The 26195-nt window shown below is 35.2% G+C and overlaps 1 protein-coding gene across 6 annotated transcripts in view; it reads right to left on the bottom strand.

Moving 5' to 3' along the window:
• The window catches only part of KDM4C (lysine demethylase 4C), a 251065-nt gene that overhangs the window by 80862 nt on the left and 144008 nt on the right, over positions 1–26195 (bottom strand). For 5 of the 6 annotated variants that reach the window (XR_001525299.2, XM_015652310.3, XM_015652312.3 and 2 more), the window contains 4 exons: positions 20454–20635; positions 19319–19535; positions 18317–18393; positions 2459–2514 (listed from right to left, as the gene is read on the bottom strand). Coding sequence is in view for 5 of the 6 variants with exons in the window: in XM_015652310.3 (XP_015507796.1) it covers positions 2459–2514; positions 18317–18393; positions 19319–19535; positions 20454–20635 (532 nt within the window). In the remaining variant the exon portion in view is untranslated. The remainder of the gene's footprint in view (positions 1–2458; positions 2515–18316; positions 18394–19318; positions 19536–20453; positions 20636–26195) is intronic. The other variant, XM_019005284.2, reaches the window with a different exon arrangement.

The raw sequence follows: 26195 nt of genomic DNA, 5'->3' as shown, positions 1-26195 counted from the left end.
CGTTAAATTTAAGACTTCAATACAACATCAGGAGGTTTATCAGATGATAATACATGCTTCCTATATGCATCAGAAAGCACTCCAAATCCTCTTGATATATGAATCTCAAAATAAGAAAAGCTAAGAGAAACTTTAAAAAGTTTGAAATTAATGTTGAAACCGTGTATTCCATGAAGCAAAAGATAAGTAAATGACATTTCTATTAAAAAACAGCAGACTTTTGAGGCTACCTCAAAAATATTTTTGGGGGAGACAAGAAGTACATCTGAATAAAGGAAAATATTTCCATTTTTTCCCTGTCATTTAGTGTATGTCTGTTTTCATTACCCCATTTGCTGTATTTCTGTAAGCTCTGAACACCTGCCCCACACCACTTCTTGTACATTTTGAAGAAACACACATTATACGAGCATTTTAACAGATTAACAGGAACAGAACAGGCTGAATCTGAAGGAGATGGAGGGTGATGCAGAAAACAGAAATAATTTCTCTTTCCTACACTGGAGCAGCAATATTTCAATAAGCCATCTTTGACAAAAACATGTGTCAAAGTATAATATGACACATGCAACTTTCAAGTTGTATTGGTCAAAGTGTGAAATAAGAGCTGTACATAAAGATGATGTATCAATTAGCAAGTTATACAGTTCAACCCAAATAAAAACAGATAAAGCTTGCAGATCGATCCTTTTATTATACTGACAGTTTGTTCCTGTTTTTAACTTAGAGAAAAGAGTCTCATTTTGAGACTTTAAAAAAAAATAAATTTTATAACAGCCATTTTCCTTTCATTGTGACCTGCCCACCTGCTAAACCACATTGTCTTACCATCTTACCATCTTTATGAGACAGAAATGCAATAAATAAAAAGCCTCTTCAATCAATCTTCAACTAAACATTTACCCTCTGACGTCTCTCAACCTAACAGACTCAAAACAATTGCTGTTCTCTGCTGAAAAGAAGGACTCTCAGCCTTCCTATATGGCAAACTGCTTACTGCATATACTCATACCAGTCTGATCCATTAGCTTCTAAAAGCATGACATGCTCTTCCTCTATCTCTAATTAGTATGTACACAGTAAAGAAAGAGCAAAGGAAATTCACAGGACAGATTTTATAGCTGTTGGAGAAAAAAGATAAAATTGTAACATACTTTCTGAAAACTTAAAATTTTGAAATGATAGCTAATGCTGAAAGACAGATTAAAAACTCCACTCTATAAGGTGTTATGGAAACAAAAAACAGAGTTCAACTGCTTTTAAAGAAATCCCATTTTATAAATCTGTAAAACTAACCTACAGAGTGAGAGAATCTTATATATAATTATACAAGAAAAGTGATTTTATGCAGACCTCTGTGGACTTTCCTCATAATATAACTTATGAGACATTTCAAAAGAATTTTAATTGATATACAAAAAAGGATACATATATTTTTTAAGATGCAGCCTGGAAACTACCAACAGCAAATATCAAAAGGGCATGACGAATTCTACTGAGATTGTATTTTTGTAATTCTCTTTTTATTTAGCAAGTAAACCAAGTAACAAATTTCAGGGAATTTAGAACTAAAAATCAGCTGAGACTTTTCATGCACTGGCAAAAATCTCCATTAAAATGGCTACAATAATAATGTTTTCTGAAGGCAAAATATGGCCTGAGTTAAACAAAAAACCTTCTAACTGGATGATTTACCAGAGTTCTGAAACCAAATGCAAACCCCCGATAAATAAACTCTTTCCTGGAAAGTGAAAGGATGTCATACCTAGATCATGTCTTACCATTGCATTCCAAAGGATGAAAGAGACATATACGATATTGCTAAGCTACTATGATAAGCCACCTAATTATGAATTGCATTATGAATTATGAAATGCATGAAGACTATTCTACTATTGGGCTTGAAAAATTATTAAGCTGCAATATTTCCACTTTAGCTGTCAGGGTTTCTTGCTATAGGGTTCTGTCACCCATATACAGTAACAGCATGATGTCAGCAGCAAAACTATTTTTGACAAATTATTTTTGAAAAAAAACTTCAGAACTGAAAATTATTCAATATTATTAAAATTAATTCATTTAAAATACTGGGTTTATAAGTTCAAAAGTATTGTATAATTTTCAGGAGCAAAGAAAATACACTTTGCTGTTTGATAAGACTTGCCCATGCAAACAATGATAAATGAGCTCTCATTTACTTTCTTTGCACAAAGGCCAGCAGATTAAAATTCGGAACAAGCAAGTGTGTGCAAATACTAAAATAAATGTAACTTTTACTATCTAACTATTTAACAAAATGCCAGTGCCACATTTCAATAGAAGTAATTTTAATTCTGCAAAGATTCAGCTTAAAGGGACACTGTCAAGTAATTAGGCTTGCAAATGCTTTGCACATGAGAATGGACTGAAAATAAAGTTTAAAATAGGCACATACAGTTCTGAAGAATATATTACTTACTTTTTGTCAGTAGTTTGCTTTAATGCACCACCTCTCAAATTGCAGAGACAACATTCCTAAAAATAAAAATAGAGTAGAAAAAAGTAAGCTTTAATGATGGTTTACAAAGCAGTTCTATTCATCTGATCCTGAGAATAAAAAATTGCTAATATAATTAATTACTGGTTTACAAACTTCCAGTTATAAGCATAGCACTTCCTTAGAGGGGAAGAAAAGAATACAGTAACAAAAAGAGAAACAACAACTCATACAACCTAAAGAAAAAGGTATTTGAGTATTGCTTACAGACAAAGAGATAGAATCACTTTGAAATGTAATTTATAAAACCAAACAAAATCAACACCAAAAAACCAAACAAAAAAAATCCCAAACACTTTTAATCAGTACTGCCGTAGAAAGTCTGGAAACTGCCATACATTTTACAAAGGTAAAACTAAGTACTATGGCACGTAATTAGTTTAATAGAATTGACTGAGAAACCAACCCATAAACTATTGATCTAGCTCAAATTCTTTTTTTTTTTCTTTTTCTTTTTCCTGCAGTATACCTTCACTGCTTTGATCTTCAGTACAACTCCATCTCTTTCAAGGCACTCAGCAAGGTGTTCAGTGGCGCCCAGACAACATGCCATGGTACTGCATCACCTTCAATCGGATTCACCTCAGAATCTTGCTTACAAATAGCAGAGGGAAAACATGTTTCTTCAGCTCTTTCTTTGACTGATTTTGTCACCCTCAATATCATATATTTTTACCAGTGTTATCTATCTTTATAAACACAGCTTGGTCACTATCATAGTGAGATACTAAAAAACTGGGTCCAGTATGTTGATTTTATATATGAAAATTGGTGATGCAAGATAAAAACAGTAAATATGGATGGGCATACATCTCCATGACTATATGAGATTAACAAAATAATAAACCTAAGCAGCATTGAAAATTATACCTAAAATGCAACAGCCATTCTGGAAGAGACAAATACCACTATCTCCTAAAGAAGGAACCATGCAGGACTTTGTGCAGATCTGATCCCAAATCATTTGCAGTTGTCAGGATAACACAAAATGTTACTGTATTCACATGCCACTGTGCCTAAAATTTGTTAATATCTCTTTAAGAACTTGCAGCCAGAAAATGGATAATGTGGGGAGGACACTGCCAAGGTCCCTCAAAACCTGGAGCCAGGAAGCAGGCACAGGCTGAAGGCAGAGGCTCCTCTTCTAAGGAGGTCACCATTGGTTTTGGTTTGTTGGGTTTTTTTCTGGGCTTGCAATGGTGGGCATTTGGAAAAACAGCATTTTGCAATAAAAACAGTTTTGGAGTGATCTCTGTACACCTGTCCCAGGGACCAGGTCACCCTACACAAACAGACCAGCTCTTCTCCCATCCCCAACACTTGTGCAGTGTGGTGGGCATCAGCACCAACACCAGCAGAACCCAGGAGGCAGCAGGAGTATGCAGCAGGAGGATGCAGTGGGTGGCTGCTTATCTTCCACTAGAGCAGCTCCAAAAGTTCCTGCTTTACCAGGAAGATTCTTTCTGTCCAAAACCTTTCTTTCCCTTTGTCTCCCAGATGGTGTGGTCGATGGAACACACCACTGTGGGGGTAGAGAGCTGAAGCCACATGGGCACCCTGGCAGGCACCATCTCATAAATGCTATTTCCCCCACTTTGGGCTTCTCTTTGTTCCCCAGGGCTTCATGAGATTTAGCAATTTTATATCTACAGATTATTTACTGTTTGGTTTTTTTTTTTGCTTGTTGCTGTTCTGCTTCGTAGCAAACTTTTTCACTTACATCTACTTGCATTTGTTCCTTATGACTGAAACGGAGAAGAGGTAACTCATTTTGAAATGTACACCTCTTTAAAGTGTCTTAAACCAAGACATTAGTTCTTCAGAGCATGAACTTTTACAATTTAGACAAAAACAACATCTGCAGACCGGGAAAAGAGCATGAGTCTAGCTCATCAGAAATCTTTGCAGGGAAAAGCCCTCATTCTCCACTTTCAAATGTGAATGTTCAGGGGATCCCTCATAAATTCTTTTTAATCTGAGCATACTCTTAACATTGGCCACAAAAATACTTTAATTCGGCTTTTCAAAATAAAGAGGGCATTTGTTCCTATTTTAAGAGCTATTTTGATTTTGTTTCAAAATTTGTTACTTGAAAAATGGTGACATTTTTCTGCTTCTAATGGGCATTTTTCACTTCCATAGAAAACTTTCATTAAATCATCTGCTATGTAACTTACTAATGCAACTAAACTGAGAATCCAAGGCCTTAAAGAAATTTCACAAATAAATTTTACAAATAAATTAAGCTAAAATAGCACAGGAATAGACAAAAGTTGTATCTTTACCTACTAACTACAGAGCTTTGACATTAGTTTAGAAATAGAAAGAAAAAAAAATATAAAAAGAAATAGGAAAAATATATATATGTATAAATTAAATGAAAATTAAAGGGAGGAGAGCAGCCCAAACAAAAGAGAAGGAGGCTCTAAATACCCTCATTACAAGCTATAAAAAGATTACCCTTTTGTAGGACCTATAGGAACCAAATATTATGTCCTCTTAAAAAACACTTATATGTATCTCAGGTGAGCAGAAGTGTTAGTGGGTACTTGTTCACTGTCCACAGGACACAGGCTATAAGCAATTAGATCCCTAAGAACTAGTAAATTTCAACAATGTTCATAGCAAACCTGTGTGGGTAGGAACACAGGTTTAAAGCCCATTAAAACTATTTTGTTAATTACATCTGCACTGCAATATATTGTCCTATATTGAGGCACTATGGCTACTAGTTTGACTACTACAATTACTGAAAACTCAGAGGACCTGACATTTACAAAGACTATGATTCCTAATAAATGTATATGTGCCATAGGTGGCAGTGAAATAACTTCTGAACTAGTAATTACTACTCATATGATTATCCATGAAGGACATAGACCTGCTGAGGTAGTCCAGCACTACAAAAGTACCACTGATGAAGAAAGGCTGAACGAGTTGTTCAGCCTGGAGAAAAGTGGAAAAGGCTTTGGGGAGACCTCATTGTGGCCTGGCAATACTTAAAGGGGACTTATAAAAAAATGGGGGAAAATAATTTAGAAAGAGAAACAGTTTTAAATATTGATGAGACATTAGGAAAAAGTTTTTTACAATAAGGGTAGCAAAACACTGGATTGCCCAGATAGGCAGTGGATGCTCCATCCCTGGAAACATTCAAGGTCAGGTCATACAGGACTCTGAACAAACTGATCTAACTGAGAATGTCTCTGCTTATGGCAGGGAATTTGGATTAGACAATCTTTAAAGGTCCCTTCCAACACAACCTCTTCTATGATTCTGTGGTTCTGTGCTCTCACAGGGAAAGAGTGTCTCTGTGCATCCCTGTGTGCCCCCTGTCAGCCTGTATGTGAAAATCAGGAGAATGCATTTCATTATAAAGCATCACCTTAGAAGGTATCCAATATCTGATTCATTATTACTTTGCAAATCCTTTAAACAAGTAATTTTGTCATTTGTATTTGCATTAAAAGTAATTTCATAAGCATATTATTTTATACATATCTAAATTAAATCTTAGACCATTTTAAATTGCTCATCTCCTTAAAAAATCTCCGTAACATTAGAATTACAAGAAGGCTTTCTCTCTTCCAGTAGCTGTATAAAGTAAGATATCTCCATATATTTCACAAGTTTTATGCAGTAACATATTCTTAATCTTTCAGCTTTTTTGCATAAATGATGCATTTTTTTCATAACAATATGTATCATATTCACTGTTTCTGGACTCAATGTTTCCCTTTGCTTTCAAGGAAACATCTTTGCAAGCAGCAACCCTAATCTCACTTCTCTGCTTCAATCACTTCAAGAAATTGCTGGAAAAACCTCAAGTCAGTGTGAATTAACCATGCTTCCTTTGGTACATACATTCAAAAGATGGATCACCTTTTTTAGAAGGGTATGTCGCTACTCAGGCATAGCTGCATATTAATTATTGTTGCATGGATAAATATAACACAAAACCCAAGCCTGTTCACACTCATCTATATTTTCAAATGAATATGTTTGCTTATCTTTGAGCATTTTTAGTGTCTGCCAAAACTCAGGCATATTTACAGTAACGCTTACGACAAGCAGTTTTCACACTTCCCTATTCCCATAGTTACTTCATCAGCAATAGTTGTTTCCATAGGAGACAGGAAGCTGTCTGACACAGCAAGGCAGTGGAATTCAGCCAAGCCATAGCAGAGAGACATATATTAAGCCATTTAACAGTTATTTTTATTGAAAACTATGACTATGCCCCACACAACCCCCTTTCTTGTTAAACTGCTATTTCTCCTTTACTAAGGCCCTGTAAATTAAAATAGCATCTCCAAAGAATTACGTTTATCCACTTAAATGAAAAAGAAATTTAAGCTTATGTCAGTGGAAGACAGGGTAAAATAAAATATATGTTACTCTTAATGAATTGTGCCTGACACATTTTCAAAAATTTCCTCTTAAAATGTAGTTTCCATAAGCAGCCTAATAATCTCTTCCAGCTCTTTGGCATCCATGCCATTCGGGAGCTTTTATTAAAATTAGCAAGTAGATTCCCTGCTTAAGCCTTTTCCTTTTTACGTTATGCATGATAAACATTAAAAACTCAGATTATCCCTTTATTTTTTTTACATTTTCCACCTATAGACCCCTAGTCAATTAAACAACCACAATTCTTCCACCTAACTGACTTCATCTGTGGCCATGTTCTCCCTTCTGAAAAGCAATGATCTTCAGTGATGTCAGGCAAAATATGTTTCATTTTTATCCCACATCTGGGGAGATGTGCTTACACAGTCATGACTTGTGTAGCACATGGACAATAATCTTCAGGATCTTTTCTACAGCAGTAGCTGACATCACTGCTCTGCAATCCTTTGTCTGCATTCTAGCTTCAGTATCTTGCACTTTTCTCTAATTACCTCTTGTTTCCCAGGTTATCTCAATAGTATTATTAAGCATTATTAAGATCGTGTTCATTTCTGATGCCTCACTAAATAATAGTGATAATAATAAATAAAATAATAAATAGAATAATAAATAGAATAATAATATTTATTTCTAATAAATAGAAATAAATAAATAGACTTCATAAGCCTCACTAAAAATAAGCTGAAAGTTTGTCTTCAGCTAACATCTGCAGCAGCTTCTGCAAAAGGGATATAACTACGCAGGCTGTGGCTGGTCCAGCCAGTTAAAAGGTTGTGTAATGTTTGACAGATGCAACTGAAAAAATGAGGCTTGGAAAAGGGCCTGACTAAATACTTCAGTAAGAAGGTAGCTGCTATCAAAGGAAACTAGCAGTAGATTCAAAACAAACAAACAAAAAGCCAGAAAGATACTTCACACAGTATGTGTCTGTTTGCCAGATGTGGGTGCTAAAATTTTACACTAGTTGAGAAAGAAGCTGCTTAAGTTCATGAAAAAAAAATCCAACAATGGTTACTTTTTACTAAGGAAATAGAAAAATACTGCCTTTGGCTAAGACAATTTCTTATTTCCACATTGTAGGAGATTGAGAAAGCATTAGAAATGCCTGTTCAAGACACATATTCTTCATTGGGTATTAATTTCGTGCTGTGAAAGAGAGAATACCAGACTACAACAGAGTTCAGTTTAATTATTATGGCACATCTTACTGCTCTGCATAACCTGCATATTTAACCCTTCATATGCAGAAACAATACCTAGATATTAAGGAAAATCTGAATGCTTGGCACTAATGACACACTGAAATATATATTACATATAATACACATTTAATTTTCCCAGTCTGTGATCGCAAAAAGCAACAAAACATGCAACTTTACTAATATATTCTTATAATTCATTTAATAAGTTTATGTTCATTTAATAAGTTATAGTGGTAACTTTATTGTCACAGCTTTATTTTGCAGTTTATTTAACCTGAAGTAGTATTTTCAAATAATTTAAATACATTTTGGCCAGTGATTTGAAGCACTGCATTGGAAAGTACATTAAAGATCTAGTCCAGCTCCCCTGCAATGGGCAGGGACACCTTCCTAGACCAGGTTGCTCAGAGCCCCATCCAACCTGGCTTTGAACACTTCCAAGGATGGGGCATCCACCACTTTTCTGGTCAGCATCAAGGTTAAGAATTTTTTCTTTACATCTCATCTAAACCCTCCAGTAATTTAAAGTTTCTACCCCTTGAGAATGATTAAGCACCAATTAGGACACTACCTATTCAGTAAGTAATGTATTTTCACCCTTTTTCATCAGTTATTTTTGCTGCCAATTGACTTTGACTAGTATCTAAAACCTAAGAAAAGCGGCTAGGAAAAGCTAAGGGTTTGTATTTTTCTCCCTGAAATATTTCTAGTAAGAGGTCAAAACAGTTTCAAAAGTCAATCGATCCAAAGATGTCACGATAATGCAAATTTACTAGTCTCCTTTAAAAGCAACTGATTGAAATTGGATTCTAATGTTCAGCTCTGCCACAACTAAGCCATAGATACAAATTGTAGGGCTATGGCTGTTAAACACATTTTGTTTTCTTCAAGCCATTCTGGTTGGCTTTTTACATAGAAACCTTTGAACTTTATTAAAATAGATATCTTAGTCTTTCATCTTTTCTCTCAATTGCATTGTAATGCCCAAAGTCACACTCCTAATAGTATTAACACAGATGTGCATTTGGATATGGCATTGCTACATTTTAGCTATCTCAATTTCCCGGCTTATTTATATTTGTGTCTGTATTTATCCTTGCGTAAAGAGAAATGTGTTGGTGTTTCTCTTGAAAATGTTTTCAACCACGGTTTACTAATGAATATGTTAATCTTTCTACATAAAGGGAATAATTTTCACTTGAAAATACCTTTCGAAATTATGGAATTTCAATTCAAAGTCCACTACCATATCTACGTCAAGCTATTACCTTCAGAGTTAGATGAAGAACTTCCTTTTTTTTAGTGCGAAAATACTTGCAAAAACTAGTAAACTGAAGAAAAATTAATGTTTTTCTAGTAAAAGATTCAGATTCAGTTTCCTGACAAGAAGCACCATTCTTAACAGTTGCTAGATGCTACCAGTGTAACTCACAACCTTCACTTTTATTGTAAGTGATTAAAGTTCACACTGATTATGGAGGCTGAGTAAATCCATGACAGAGATACCCACCAGAGGCTAATATTTATTTAAAATTTACAAATAATCAGCTACTTGATTTCCACAGTTTAGTAAACTAGTCCTGCAAAAATTCAGTCTGCCCTGCCCTTGATTTTTAGGGATAGCCAAAAATTTCCTTGCAGTTGCAGCTCCCATAACATGCCAACATAAAGCAACAGTACAAAGAGCAAGTAGTGTTTCACTACACTATTAACAGGGACCTCCAAGACTGTGAAGAGCAGGAGAGAGCTGGTTGGGATAAGAAGACTTCAAAATGACAGGAAAAAGAGATAAGATGGAAAATGTGAATATGGAGATAATTCCACAGCTGAAGAAGGAATGAGAACTGAAGTTGAGACTGAAATGAGAATCAAAAAACTCAGTCAGGTAACCGGAGTAAAAACAACTCTCACACTTGACAGAGGTGGTGTCCTTTCTCCCTAGAATATGCATATATGAAGTAAAACACATCCATAAAGTATAAAATGGAGACTGTTAGACCTCTGAACTTGAAATATATTCTGTTATAGTTGTTACTGGTCACTCAGATCTATAAAATTCTTTGGAATTTTAGTAGAAAAAAAACAGTAGAAACAATAGAAAGAGCAACTTTTCCCAAGCACTTGAACAAGAAAAATTACACTTTCCCCTTTAAAGAGGAGTCAAAAGAAATGAGATTCACTTTCCAAAACATTAATAAATTAGCCATTGAAAAAACAAAACTGATAATTCTTCCTGCAAAATATAGAGAGAGACTGCAAAAATCACTATTACACAGAGGAAAACACCTGGGGCAATTCCAAGCACATATACAGACTGGGTGGAGAATCGATCAAGACTAGAACTGGTGAGAAAGAGCTGAGGCTGTTGGTTGACACCTCAGTGTGAGCTGGCTCACAGCCTAGAATGCCAACCACATTCTGGCTTGCAACACAAATAGTGTGGCCAGCAGGTCAATGGAGGTGATTCTGGCCCTCTAAGAGACTCTACTTGGAGTTATGCTTCCAGCTCTGGGACCCCAACAAAAGATCTACTGAAGTGGGTCCACAGAAGGCCAAGAAAAGAATCAGGAGGCTGGAGCACCTCTCCTGGGTAGACAGGCTGAGAGAGTTGAGGTTGTTAAGCCTGGAGAAGAGAAAGCTTCAAGGAGATCTTATAGCACCTTCCAGTACCTAAAGAGGGCTAAAAGGAAGATGATAAGACAAGACTTCAAACTGAAAGAGGGTAGGCATAGTTTATATATGAAAGAAATTCTTCAATATGAGGGTGGTGAGACACTGGAACAGGTTGCCCAGAGAAGCTGTAGATATTCCTCGAAATTCCAGACATTTCTGGAAAGGTTCAAGGGCAGATTGGATGTGGCCCTGAGCAACCTAGTCTAGTCAAAGACCATGTCCTTAGCAGGGTATTGGATTAAATTATCTTTAAGGTCCCTTCCTTTCTATGATTCTATGAAAACTGAAACTAAATGCTTAGCAAACAAATCAGGAATGATGGTGTATCTAATATATTTACTTTTATATGATAAAAAATATGTAGGCTTATTCACATTATTATAGACAGCAAATATTAGACTTAAACCCGAGTATCTTCAGAAGAAAACCCGTATCTTTAAGAAAGCAGCATAACACCAACTGGGCAGGCCATGATATCCTTCTACTGGCTATTTTTGGCACATTACTCTTCTCAGTAACTTTGCAGCAGAACCTTTAGAGAGCAGATATAGTCTTTGAGGATAAATTAAACTGGATGAGACTGAGGGAGGTTCTCTGGTCCAATTCCATCTCCAAGCAGGGTCAGACTAGAAAACTGCATCTGATTTAAAACATAATTCACCCTGCAGGGAATCCCCTCCTTATGATACGAGAATACCCACATAGCTTGAGGTAACTAAAGCTGTCATGCCTTTTGACATGGGTATCAGTGGCAAAGGTTGATTTGGCAAACCCCAATGAAGGGAATGAAAGGTCAAAACGATCTTTGGGTTTGAGCTTTATGGTGCTTATGTTAAAAACATATTTTCTGAGTTTACCAGTCCTCAGTTTGGTTTCTGTGACAGCAATAGCCAGATTTTCCTGTCCAATAGTTTCTTTTACTAACAATGCATTTAAAGCTTGGTAGAAAAATCAGACTGAAAATTAAGACTATAACCAACTAAAATGTATTGAGTTAATTTTGGTAGGTAACAGGCTCTGAAAACAGCAGTTTACAATGGAAATGATGACAGTGTATCAGCAAGAAGGGCACCACTACAAAAAGAATATTCAAAATCATTATTGTCAGTGAAATCACGCAGTTCCTGAGCAGAAAAGTAGAAAAACTCTTACATGCCACTTTCCTGATGCCTTTGGAAAAAGAAACTAAAAATCCTTCAAATTAAATAAAGGGCAACTTTAACCATAAAATGCAAATAAACCCAAAGACTGTTCATCAATAAGTAATATACAAAGCATGAAAAAGTTCATCTATAGAAAAATTAATTCTGTTAAACTATTTAAACATAGGATCTGTTTTCAAAATCAGTGCCAGATAACCAGATTAGGTACTTAACGGTTTCTGTAAAGCTGTGGAGAACAGTGCAAGAAAAGTCTTGTGAAATTTGTGAAAAGTCATGCAGCTTTCTTAGTAGCCTTATGATCATGATCTACCTGATTGTGAAGTGAGCCATTGAAGTGTATTTACCTGTTCCTTGACTTGCTCTTCTTTCTATCTCTTTCCTGTCCCAAACCCTTTGTCCTCTAAATAACAAAGGTACTCCATGTTTATGTATTATAGCAATTAGGTGACCACATCTTTGCTCATGGTACAGTACGTTGCATTTGCTATAATGCCAGTCATTATTCTTCCTGACTTCAGTAACTTTTTCTAGCTGAAGCATTTCAGATTAATGAGGCATTTGTTCTCAATCAAGGCACTTTATATGAATACAGTTACACTTTCTGGATCCATGCAGATGACTTATTTAATATTATTTGGTTTTTTTAAATTGTGTTGGGGGATTGATTTATGGCTATTTTTGTCCATTAGCATACACCATTCTTTATCACTCATCTCTTTTGTCAATAACTGTTATCAAACAGGACCTACTGCCTAGTAGGATATAAAGATGTCTTATGTATCATGAAAGCAGGTATATCCTAGAGGGTGAAAATTTGACACAAAGTATTGTTAAGCATACTACTTCAGCTTCTTAAAGATCCTGAAACTGCAAGAAAACAGTATGCTTATGAATCTCTGACAGTTTCCTCTGACAATATAAAATGGAATAGCCATCAAGGAAAAGTCTGGCTTTGTCAATCTAAATCCATATAGACATTTTTCTATTTCCGTATTTTAATGATGTTCGTAGTTGGGATCCACACATAATAAAGTTGGATTTAGCTATTAAGACAACTCAAGTTCCTACACTGACCTCATACTTCATTGCTTTGCAAAGTAATACCAATATACAGAAGCCTAACAGAGACCAAATTTTCCATAAAGTTAACATAACTGTGATTTTAAGAAAGTATAATTTAACATAATTTAAAACAATTTTGTGAAAGCAGAGGAAGGAGAAGGAATTTTTCCTCCTAAGAAATCAACTCTGAAATAAGATTGTACCTATGTTTCATAACTTCCATTATATTCTTCATTACATCAAACTTTCTTTCTCCTTATTTTCCAATCAATCTTCTCTTCAGGATTTAATGCCTTAGCCAGAAGGGAATTTCTGAGACGGGACATCTGCAGCTAAATCTCCTTCTTCTAGAAATCAATATGAAATGTAGGTAAAACAATTTCAAACATCCAGGAAGCTGGAGTTTCAAGGAGTCAGTATTTCGTAGTAATTAAATCTTCCCATCTTGTGCACTTTTCTGATATAAAAAAAAAATAAATTTTGGAAGGCATGCGTATCTATAATTCCCATAGAGAGCCAAATCCATTTCAGATCTTCTGCAACAGCTGCATTTTTTTAGGAATGATTATGCAGAACAAAAATTTAGATGAACGTGATTTTCTTATTTAATATACATAGAAACTCAAAGTCTCAACTGTGTCAGTTGGAATGTAGAATACACTCACACTATATTTCCTACAGTAAAAAAAAAAAAGATTATGCAAATAAGGAATTTTATATAATTTCACCTCCCTCTCCAGAGAGACTTATGGTACTACAAGTTAAAATATTTTATGTAAAACAACAGGTATAGAAAACAGATTCGGTGTTCAGTTTTGGTCATAAAAGGTGTGCCTGGGGTGGAAAGGTCCAGAGAAGGGACATAGAGACAACCAATGGACTGGGAAGCATAGGTGGAAAAGCTGAGAGAATTGAATTTGTTTGGCAGTAAGTAAAGAAGGCTTAGGGGAGACTGGATCCAGTTCCAGTATTTAAAGGGTGGCTATGAAGAAGATGGAGATTCCCTTTCTTACAAGGAGTCACATGGAAAATATGAGGGGTAATGGATACAAGTTATTCCTGGAGACAATCTGATGAGACACAAGAGGAAAAAAATTTCACAGTGAGAACTACTGCAGTAATCTCCCAAGAGATTACATAGGGTGAGGTTCCCGGTGTTGGACACTTAAAATTCATCTGAACAGGGTGTCAGTCTGTCTGTGCTTTTGTCAAGAAAGGTTGGACCAGATGATTCTTGAGGTCTTTTTCCAACCTGGTATTCTACAATTACATGAAAAATTTTTGAAAATTTCAAAAATTATTCAGAAAATAAATGTATGCATTTAATTCAAAGGAAGCATAAAACTTTATGCTTCCTTTGAAGGTGGTTGCAGGTTGGTACAAGTAACTTGAATCACTGATTTTTAAAAGAGAAAGTAGCACTTTGGGATAGCTGTATTATTTAATTAACTTGTCATTTTTAACATACACAAGATTGGTTAAAAGAGAACCATATTATCTTAAGTATAATTCTAGAATTAGATAAAAGTATTGTACTATTTTGAAGTAAAAGCTGTCAGGATCATCTAAGGTTATCACCCAAACTCTGAAGTGACAGAAATATCCTAAAATGACAAATAGGATGAAATAAGTATCAGCAGTTATTATCATGCTCATGTCAGGACTGAGCATATTTAAGTTGGATAACAAAGCAGTAAATTTTTCCACTAAGACAACTACAGCCACACTGCTTGCAATAAATAATACTGTTGAAACAAGCAAAAGAAAACTATAAAAAAAAACCACAAAATCCAGTATCTATTTTATCATTCTGCCTCAAGGCATAATCAAGTCTTCTTCCATTATTCCTGTAAAATGTTTCTGTAACATGTTTTTAAAAATCTTAAAGGAGTAGCTTCTGTAAAATCTCCATATATCCTAGCCCTTCTGTTCACTAGCTTTAGAAACAAAAAATTAAAATTTTCCTGGTATTAACTTCTGCTGATGCAGCTTAAAGCCTTTACAAGTCATCTTGTCCCTAAAAGACAAGACAGAGATACCCTTTCATATAGTCACATAGAAAATACAAGGGATAGTGGGTACAAGTTATTCCTGGAGACAAGCTCATTAGACACAAGGGGAAAAAATTCCAGAATGGCAATTGCTTATTCTACTCTTAGTTATACACATATAATTTTACATTACAGAGTGTGACTTTTTTTCCTTTCTACCTTCCCCTCACTATCTAAGATTAAATCTTTTCAATCCTCCCTTATGGAATGATTGGCATCTATCAGGAAAGATTGAAAGAACTCTAGTTTACTGCAATTTCAGTTGCAACTCTTGTATCTTCCATCATGTTTTTTTGAATATTGTACGTCTACTGTTACACACAGTTCTTCAGTTGGACTCTTACCAAAGCTGAAGAGATCAGGAAGATTGTTCCATGGTTTTTTTCCAGGCTTAGTTTCTAGTACAAAGCTTAAGCATCCTCATGTGATGTTTCAGATTCTACAGAACTGATGACATGTTTGGTTTGTGACCAGAGTAGTCACAACTGCAGCTGGCAACAGGAACTACTGCTTAGGTAGAGTCTGCCATATTATGTGTGCATAGCTGACAACTTGGAATGCTCTCCCTATCTCTTCTGAACATCATATGATTTATTTCTCAATAAAGTTTAACACTTTGGTTGAGTCACATTATGTAAACTCCCCCAGTTCCTGTGCAATCATTTTAAACAGCTTAAAGTAGATCAGTCTAGATTTACACGTATGCTCCATAATGACATGAAAAGTAATCTGCAAATAATGCCCAGAAATTGATTCTCTTAATGGTCTTAAAAGTCCTGTGAGAATGATGGCTGGTGGTCTGACATATTAAGGTTGAGAGCAAATCCATACTGCTATGTGTTTGGCAACTATTATTTTCATCACCTCTCTTCTTCCACTGCCAATATCAGAATTTAAAACACTATCAAAAGCATCTGAAAGTTAGGATGCATGAAATCTTCTGCTTATTCATTACTCCCATGATCTGCCACAGAAAAAAAATCAGTGGCCTGTTCTTAAATAGATACCTCTTTGTATTCTGTTATTGCCTACGTTTTAAGAAACTGACAGATTCAGAACTTGCTCAGTATTTTTCTTGTTATCTCTGATAGGTTAACTGCCACCTACTTCCTCAGGTCACCCATTTCACACCTTTTTAAAAAACAATAATATATTTTCCAGGCTGATGTCACCTCACCTAAGCTCTGCAAACTCCTGTAATCACTAATAGCTCTGAGATTGCTATTAGCAGAAGATCTGCATGTCAAGATTTTTGAAAGACCCAATTATTAAAAAAGTGAATTTGGTATCATTCACATGTATATATTTAACAAAGCATTATTCACTTCCCTGAAACAGCTGCATTTCTGCTATTTATCTTGGGTAGCAGATGCCTATTATCTATTACTCCTGCATCTTGCAGGTGAAAAAAACCAGTTCACATTTGCATGTGAATGACATGTAGTAACAAAGACTAAAAGACAGCAGACAAGAGGACAAGTTTATAAGTAAACAGTCTAGAGGTCTATTCAATCTTCAATATTTCGTTAAAACTTCCCAACCTAATGATGACTTAAGGCATTAAGAATGGAACTTTATTCCACAAGCCTATCTGAATGTAGAACTCTCAGGGTAAAAATTAATTTCATTCAGGTTACCAAAACAGAGCTACAGAAAGATGACTTTCTGGCTTTAGCAATTCAACTGTACAATAATCAATACACACATAAAATTACAGTTAAACATGTAACAGGTAAAGCTTACATTAAAAAACTGTTCAAATGCTTAACACATATTATCTTGCTTTTGCAAGAAGGTGAAAATGGTGCTCTATTTCAGTCCTATTATCTTCTTGTTAGCTAACTTATGAAGTACAGAAATACACTGCGCCTTCTCTACAGTTTCTAGAGCGTGCTTGTGCAAAAATCCAATTCTAATACCTCATCACATAAAACTTTCATTCAGCCAACTCCCATATGGTCTTTGGAGCTCTTTCACTACTTCATCTCATCCCCTGAAGTAATTTGGCTAAGAAAGTACTTTCCCTTAAATTCAGATTTTCCTTATTATCAGAAACTTATATGTATAATATAAGAATAACCCCAAACTTATTCAGTAAAATATGAATAATTCTTTTCAAATTAATGTCTTTCACAGGTGTTAATTCTTCCCCTAAAAGTCCACCAAAGAAGAATTCCAGTCAAGTCAGAAGTGTTAATCTTCTCACCAATATTTTCCTTTCTCTATTGTATTACCAACCTCCCCCCTTAACTGACCCATAGTGAACATAAATGAGTCATCAAACACATCACTGTTTTTCTCTTCATTCACTTACTGCTGCCATCTAAATGGCCACTTCAAGATTATTTGTAACCTTAAAACCTCAGAACAATTTTAGAATCCTTTCTACAACACATAATTAACAAATTTTAAGACTGGATTTTGTTATACAATTTTTTTAGTGACTTTGCTTTTAAAAAATGTACTGGAGTCAAAAGACAAGGACTTCCAATTGCCACTCAAATGTGTTATTTTTGTATTTCAGTTATATCAGGTCCGAAGACAACTTCTTAAATTTGTCAGTGTTTTTAACAAAAAAACATATGATTTAGCCATACATGGTATTTCATGAATCAGGATGTGTTCCTTGGAACTTCCCTACTTCCACATCATAGCTGTAATTTCCCTGAAAGAAGTTAACATTTTTCAATTTTTGACAGAGTGGTGGGGTTTTCTAACCCTATTTAACTGATAATTAAATTCTGAGCTCATAGGAACAGGATTACACTTTTCCTCTTGATAGTCTCCTGAATCTAGAACAGTAGTCATGAAAGTATTTCAGAAGATCCTCAAATTCATGACTATCTGAAAAGGAAGGTGTAATAGGGTAACCAATGGAAAGATGAAAATTGGATTATACCTATTTAGGAGAAATCTCACTTTTTCTCTCTTTACAGTTGTTTGCTTGAATATGCTTGATATAGCTTTTCACAAAACTATATCCTGTTAGACAATCCTTTTCCTGAGTCTATGGAACTACTCCAAGTTTTTCTATCAAAATGCCATTACATTTTGCAATGAAATCTATTCATATTTTACAAAGAGTTTTTCACCAGCAAGTATGATCAGAAATATATTTAAATATGTGGTATGCAGGCTGCATACCACATGAGATAATGCACATGCTACCTTTTTTTTTCTCCCCTAATCTTTAGTGTGTTAGATAGCTAAACAACTTACAGCTGTCCAGGCTTTTTTTCTGCATCGAGAACACAACCACTCGTTATGGATTTCATGAAAAGGAACACCATAGCAACCTAGAATAAGAAAGCTGGACTGATTATTGTATTCTGCCTTTTTATCAGCTATGTCATACAATTCAATTATATATAAACCTTAGTGAAACACGTCTGTCCTGTGATAAAGGAGACTTTTACAATCTAGGCTTACTGCTGATTTCATAGTCTATGAAATGTATTTTCCCAAAACTTAAATAAAAAGAAGAACCCACAAAAATCCCCATATGAAAAACAAAACAAAAACCCAGCAAACCAAAAAACCAAAATCACCAAATTTTTGGAAATTTTTTGGAAAAGATGAAGACTTTTTTCAAAACCAATTCATTTCTTACCTTTGTCATTGCAATATCACATCACCAACTCTCCCTGAAGTAAAAATTTGACTTAATGTACTGACATTTATTCTCTGCAAATATACCGTATTTCCAGGTATCTCCTGGACTTCTTAGACTAAACTAATACAGTTCTACAGTCTTTAGGAGATACTGCAGAAAAATACATGCATTCATCAGTTACTCTTCCAATAAAAAAGAATGTCAAGTGAAGGAAAATACTGCATCCCTAAATTTAATAGCAATATTGACAAATCCTCCAGAATTTCACCCTAACTACTTAATAAGGACACACCAGCTTTGCACAGTGATTAAAAATAGAGAAGCAAAAGAATAATTAAATCACTAGAACAGAAAAAAGAATCAGTATATTGTGATCATCAAAAGTTTACAAGACAGTTAATTCTTCAATATTTTCACAGCAACCCTAAAAAAGTTACAGAAAATGTAACATAGTTTTCAAAAAAAATTAGCCAGTGATTGAAGAATTACAAATGGATATATTCTTCAAGTACTTTTAAAGACATGCTAGAAGTGTAGCTAACTATTATTTATCAATAAAGCAAAATTTAAAATTACATTTCTGCCAACAAACCAATTAGATTATTTACTTGCATGAACTCGTACGCAACACTTTGCACATGAAATCAGAAGACTTGTTCCATCTTCTTCAACAAAGGCATTTGATGGATAATTTTCAGTATTTTCTTCACTATAAATAAAACACATCTCTGGAATAAGAGGTTTTGTCTTCTCCTTTTCTGCCATCAGTGTTTCTGCTGAGTTTGCTTCACTGAAAGTAGGACTTTCTTCATCTTGATTTTCTGGCTGGAAAATAAAGACAATCTATATTTAAGTAAAAGAAAGGAAGTCTTACTCTTCCTTTTGACAATGATGAAACTATTCCACCCCTCCCAACTTTTGTACTGATTGTAACAGTTTCATGAAAAAATTGACTGCCTCTAGGCATTTATCAAGTTATTCTACCTTGATTGTTCCAAGTAACTGTGACATCTAGAATAGCACTCAGCCTGCAAACCAGTGTCATTGCAGCAGTGTTCAGTGTTCAGTGTTACATCTTGGGCCATTTAACTGGGTCCAGTGGAATAAAGGCTTTTTTCCTGGTTCTCATGCTGAGAAAATTCCAGTTTAGCACATTAAGAATTAGCAATAGAATACTACATAAACACAGTACTACTAAAACACCATTTTTACTTGCCATTGGACACAGTAATTCCATAAGACAGTATTAAGCCACTGCTTTACAGTAATGTAATGCTCTGCATTACACTGTTTCCAGGGGAGTATTTTTACTGAGAAGGCCTAAGTACTATGGAAACACTTATTTACTCAACACTGAAGGAAGGCAGCATAAAAGAGATTCTGATAAAATGTACTTGGAGATGGACATATAAGGAAATAGCTAGAAGTCACAAACCTACTTCAGTTCACCACACCAAAATTTTAATTGCAAGGGAAAATACACACAAACTAACACAAATCCAGCATAAATGGTAGTAGGAGGCATACAATGTCTGCAGCCAAGGATAGATGCAAGTGAACAAAGTATCAGTTCTAATTTTAATGACAGGAGTTTATTTACCTCTCTTAAAATGAAATGCATAAGTTCATATTTTTATAATTTTTTGGAAATTAAGTAGCCTTTTTATAATTTTTTGGAAATTAAGTAGCCAGGCATGTATTTCACGCTTCAACAAGAAACAGAGCTCTGCAAATCTTGCTTACCTTATAGTATGGCATAAGAAGAGTGCAAATGGCACAGTGTGGTTCTTTTCTTGCACAAGCTGCATTGTACTCTTTTTCAGCTTTAAAACTGGGTGGTCTTGTCTGCCACAGGTAGACCAGAGGTCTCGCCCATGCCTCTGACTCCTGAACTTTCTCTTCAACTAAGGTAGTCTCAGGCAGTTCTAAAACAAAGCAAACAATGACTATATTGTAGTCATGGAATGAGGATAAAACAATAATCTGTCACATGTGCTAGCAAAGAAGATCAAACAATGCCACAAGAAGCAAATATGGAAGCAGAAGTGTAAAAGACTGACTGTTGTGTCAGAAAAACCCCACAATTAAGTGCTTTGACATCTGTGTCATGAGCTGACCACTTCACACACAGCATAAGAAAGTACATCTACTGTTTACAATTTGTATCTGTATCAACATCCAGACAAGCATTAGACAAATCACTCTACTCACACAGGATGGCACCTCACAAATTCTTCATGGAGAGTGACACTCATTTTCCCCAGGGAATAATGGGGAACAATCAGATCTAAGAAGCAGAGAGACATGCATGCTGGATCATATGGACAGTGCCTATTAAAGCTGTCACAATCAATGACAAGGCATGTATGTGTTGTCAGAATAATCGTGAATGTGCAAAGGAAAATATGAAAAGTTTTGAATTGTTTTCAGATAACAGAAATGGTCTATAGCATATAGTCCTTCTCTAATGATGTATTTAAGAAAAATCATTCACTTCAAAAGAAAATTCCAACACAGATAAATATGTAAGACATTAAGCTGATTCATCATATTCCTGCAGCCCATAACTGCTTACACTTTATGAAAAAGCAGAGGCTTTATGGGTCTCCTATGAAAAATGTCACACATTGCTACAAAACCTACTGCTACTATACCTACTGGCTACTGCTACTATGAAGTTGGCAACATTTTTATCAGTGTTGAATAAAATATTGACTAAAATATTTGTCTACAAGCCAGCCAAATGTCATAAAAATAAATTAATAAATATATCCTGCATGTGATTTTGAATCTATTTTTTATAGTTTCTCAAAAGAACTAATATCAATTCAATAAACATATGCCAATAATTTGGGTAGAAGGCACAAAGAAAATAACTGGAAAAAAGCTGTCAATATTTAGCAGCAAAGCTTTCTGGTGAAAAACTTAGCTTCAAAAGAACACCAGTGAAGAAACAGCTGAACACAAGAAAAGATGAACATATAAAACATCAGCATTACTTTTTTAACTTTTTGTATTACATAATTTTTAATTTAAAAGCTTAACAAAGTTTTTGCTAAAAATTTGTGTCCAATCATACTTTTTCTACTGCTTGCAATTTTAAAGAACTATAAAACACATAGCTCTGAAAGTTATTTCTCAAGTTCTCTTCGTGTCAATTTAAATTATCCTTTAAAGAGCCATCTTACAAGTAGCTTCAGCCTTACAGATTTTTATTTTAATTCTTCCTTTTACATTATTTTCCTTCAGGAGCTTGTAGTCATTATTTTAAATATTTTCATTATAATTGTGACCTCACAGAAAATTCAGAACTTGACTCTCCCTTATGAAGAAAACAAAGAGGCACACAGAATTTGTTGTCAAGGTTTGTATTACCCTCCATACCTATTATCCACTTTGAAACTGACATCCCTTGATTGCACCACTCCTTATCACCACTGAATAATTCTCCCATGACAATTGAAGTCATTGCCAAGAACCACAGCCTATAGTGCTCTTCTTCATTCGAAAATCCATCTTCATATTTACAGCCCTGGAACCAATTCTGGGTTGATAACTGTAGTTCTCTCATACAGCATTCTGGCTTTTCACTGCCTACAGCAGACTGCTGAGTTCATGCCTATACTGTTTCTGGTTTTAATGAAAACAATGTTTACATCTTAATTTCATATAAACTCCATAATTTCAGTTCCCTCTCATCTGATCTTTACAAAGGCTTTCCCAACCAAGAAACTGGAAAGAACGCAAGAGACAAGAATAAAGCTGGTTTTCAGCAGCCTTTTGTTGCTTTCAAGAGTTTTGTATTTATTTTCGAACCTCATTCCAAACAAAGCCAGTGACAAGATGTCATATGCACATGTACCAGACTCCACCTTTCACAAACTCATAAAAATTCAACACCACTTCAATAAATTTATTGTCTCCTTTACTTTATGTTTAGAGCACTTAGAGTTAGCTACTGACTAGAAGCAAACACTCCTCATTTATTTGCCTCTGATCCCTAATATCTGTAATTCTGAATTCTATATCCTTCTATGTCATTTGAGGTGTGACTGTCATCTCCATGATCCTTCCTGAAGTCTTCTGCTGTCTCTGCACTACACAAGTTCTCTAATATGATCCTCTGGTATATTACACCACACAACCCCTCACTATTCACCATAACAAGAAAGGAAAAATATCCATCCTCTTTTCAGAGGGAGGCTGCCTAATCCAGTACTTAAAGGAATGGTTTACTAACAGGATACAAAATTAAAAGAAGACAGAATAGACCTTCCTAAGGATTACAAGCTTTGTCTGATACTCTGTGAGCACTATTTTAAGGCTAATAAATTTCAGCTCTCTTCAGGAATTTCCTAGGCAACCTTGAGCTTGAATTATCATCTTTCAAGGGCTTCAGAAATATTAGTTCATCGCCTTATAATCAACATTCACCCACCCACACTGAAATAATCAAATGTCAAGAAATTGATGTTAAAAAAAAAGTGACAGAGTACATGACCCCATTATGGAATACGACAATGGTGACTTAAACTTCCTCACCAGGGACAACATGCACTCTTCTGTGTAACTATTCTACATCAGTAGAACTTGGGCAGTTTATTTTTTTTCTTTTCACTTTATGTTTTGTGTGTGAGCACCAGCATCAGTGAGAGGAACAATTTCCACAAAAGCTTCTCTAGTAGTACAAGTGGAGGTACCTTCCTGGTTTCCATGTAGTCAGAGAAGTTATGCACCATAAATAAAAACTGAGAAGCTGTTTAACCAAAACAGACAAGTAAATGAAAAGAAAAACCAGCTCTCCAACTGTTTGAGAGAAGGCACAGAGAATATAATTACTTGATGTAACAAAGACTGCTGTCTTGGCACAGTTCGTGGCCTTTCTTCACTTGCTCATTTGATAATACCAATGTCCTATTTATGTGCAAAAACACAGTGGAAAACTTAAGGGATTTTTAGATTTCGGGTTTTTTCTGTTTATCCAGCACTTCTCACTCCTTTTATTTTCTTGAATTACTCCTTTCATTACTTACTTACAATCGGTAGCTCAGCCTAAAATAAATTTACTTTCGTAACTCACAATGTTGCATGTGATTTCAGGGTAGATATTCAGGGGCCTCATGCGAGCTCAGCATTTCTCTGATCAGATATGTCTGTTAGAAGGACACAAAACAACTGTAGCCTCCAGCTGGCTCCATTCAAAATCCACCTCAACTGAGGATTCTCAAAATAAGAACAGAGAACAATTTGTAGTGTTCATACTTGTCACACTATATTAGGAACAGCAGAAGCACGACACAGACTCTCTTGTGCAACCAAAGCTAAGAGAGTCTGCGTCGTACTTCTGCTGTTCCTAATATAGTGCAACACATACTGACTGAAAGGTCTCAGAAACTCTACAGTCATGAGCAAACATATTTCTTACTTCAGTTGTGAATCAGTGCAAATTCCAAATATTCAAAACCTGCAAAAACTGTGGTGGAAGAATCTGTTTCTACAGTGAAAGATAGAATGCCCCCTGCACCCTTCCAAAAAACAAGCATCTACCTTATAAGACCAGTATGTAATTTTCAAGAAGCACTATGGATGTGATGCTTCATTCATAATCTTACATATTGGCATTTTTCTGAAAGAGCAGGAGAATGCTCTCAGTGCTGGTAGAGCAAGTTTTGATGAATAGTCACTTATGCAATGCTGCCAACCAACAACAATCCACAATATGCACCATTATGCAATCAGCCTTTCATTGTGATAACTTGGCCTTGCTCTAAGAGAAGCTGGCCCAAGAGTAGCAATTTGAAAGATAAAGGTTAGCCAATGCAGTGATATGAAACATAAAGTATGTCTATAGGGAGCATTTTCTTTACACAACACATGAAATTAAGCTGAGGAATCCACCTTGACTTCTGTGTCTGCTGCAACTCAGATCAAGTCACTGACACTTCCTCACAATTAGATGACAGTAAGTGCATGAAAAGGACTATGCACAGATGAGCAACATAACTCTCTGGTGTGAACTCTGGTGTAGCTTTTTTTTTTTTTTTTCCCCCAGCTATTTAGCATGAAACATACATTTCAAATTAAGACCCAATCAAGACAAAAGTGAATAAAGAATCCTCAGCATTCTTTCATATAGAAACTTTCAGCCCAACTACAGGGTAAAACATCTCTTGCTGTGAGAGAGAATAAAAGAAAATTACAGGATTTGAACCTGCTAGCCATGACAGGGAAATCTGCACCTCAGTTGACAGCACTGTTCAAGAGATTGCACACTCATGCATAACACACAGACACACTGACACACATTTATTTTGCAAGTCTGTTAGTCTGCACATGGTTTTGAAACACTCTTACACGAATTCAGTCCATTTTTGTAACTTCTATTATGCTTCTGACTGTAAATATATCACACATTCATGCTGAAGTCTAAAATGGATTAATACCAGTCAAAAAAATGTATTAACTGGATGATCTAATGCAGCCTATTCCTAAGTTTGTAAAAACATTTTACTGTCACCACTTACAGTGGTCAGAGATCTTGAATCCCCCTAAACCATCTGTGCATATGTACTTCACTTCAAATATTTTTGAAGTATTACTTTACCAGATACAAGTCATAATTATGTTGAATACTTTGTTTCCTAAGGGGTTACACCAAGAGCTCTTTTTTCCAACCGAAAAGCAGAAACACTTGATGATACAATTACAACTTTAAATAAATGCATAACTGTTGATATTAATCTTACTGTATCACATTGTGCTGATTCTGGCCAGGGCAGAGCTGATTTTCTTCACAGTAGCTAGTATGGAGCTGTGTTTTGGATTTGTATTGAAAATGGTATTGATAGTATAGAAATGTTTTTGTTATTGCTGAAGAGTGCTTGCACAGCATCAAGGCCTCTCGTGCATCTTGTGCCACCCTGAAAGTGAGTGCTACAAGAATATTCCAATTGTCTCCCTGATCTGGTTGGTGGGGGAGTGAGTGAGCAGCTGTGTGGTGCTTAGATGCCAGCTGGGCTTAAACCACAACACATATATAATTCAGCCATGGTATTACTGACAGCACTAGGTGATTAGCAATGCTAAATTTTATGATAGTTCCTGCTAACATATTCATACCTGAAAAGAGTATTTCTATAGGATCAATTAATCTCTGTAATATAATTTCAGAAACAGCAGTTCTCATGAATGTGATTATTCATGTGCATCTGTACCCCTTTATATATTTAAGAAAAGTGAAACAATTCATTAAAACAAACTGTGTAGACAAAAAGAAAATTATAGCCCAGGATGTATTTTGATACAAAGGAAACTCCTTCCATAGCAAAGTACTTCTAAACAGTTACTATGCTGCTTTCCAAGTGAGTAAGTGAATGAATTAATTGTTTTCACTAATGTTACTGGGTTTAACAGTTTGTGGGAAACTTGCTCCAACACAATGCTAACGCTTTGAATGGTTTTTGCTTACTAAGTTAAACTCAAATT

This window comes from Parus major, chromosome Z, assembly GCF_001522545.3.
Source record: "Parus major isolate Abel chromosome Z, Parus_major1.1, whole genome shotgun sequence".
NCBI lineage: Eukaryota > Metazoa > Chordata > Aves > Passeriformes > Paridae > Parus > Parus major.
This window is presented reverse-complemented; position numbering and strand designations above follow the sequence as displayed.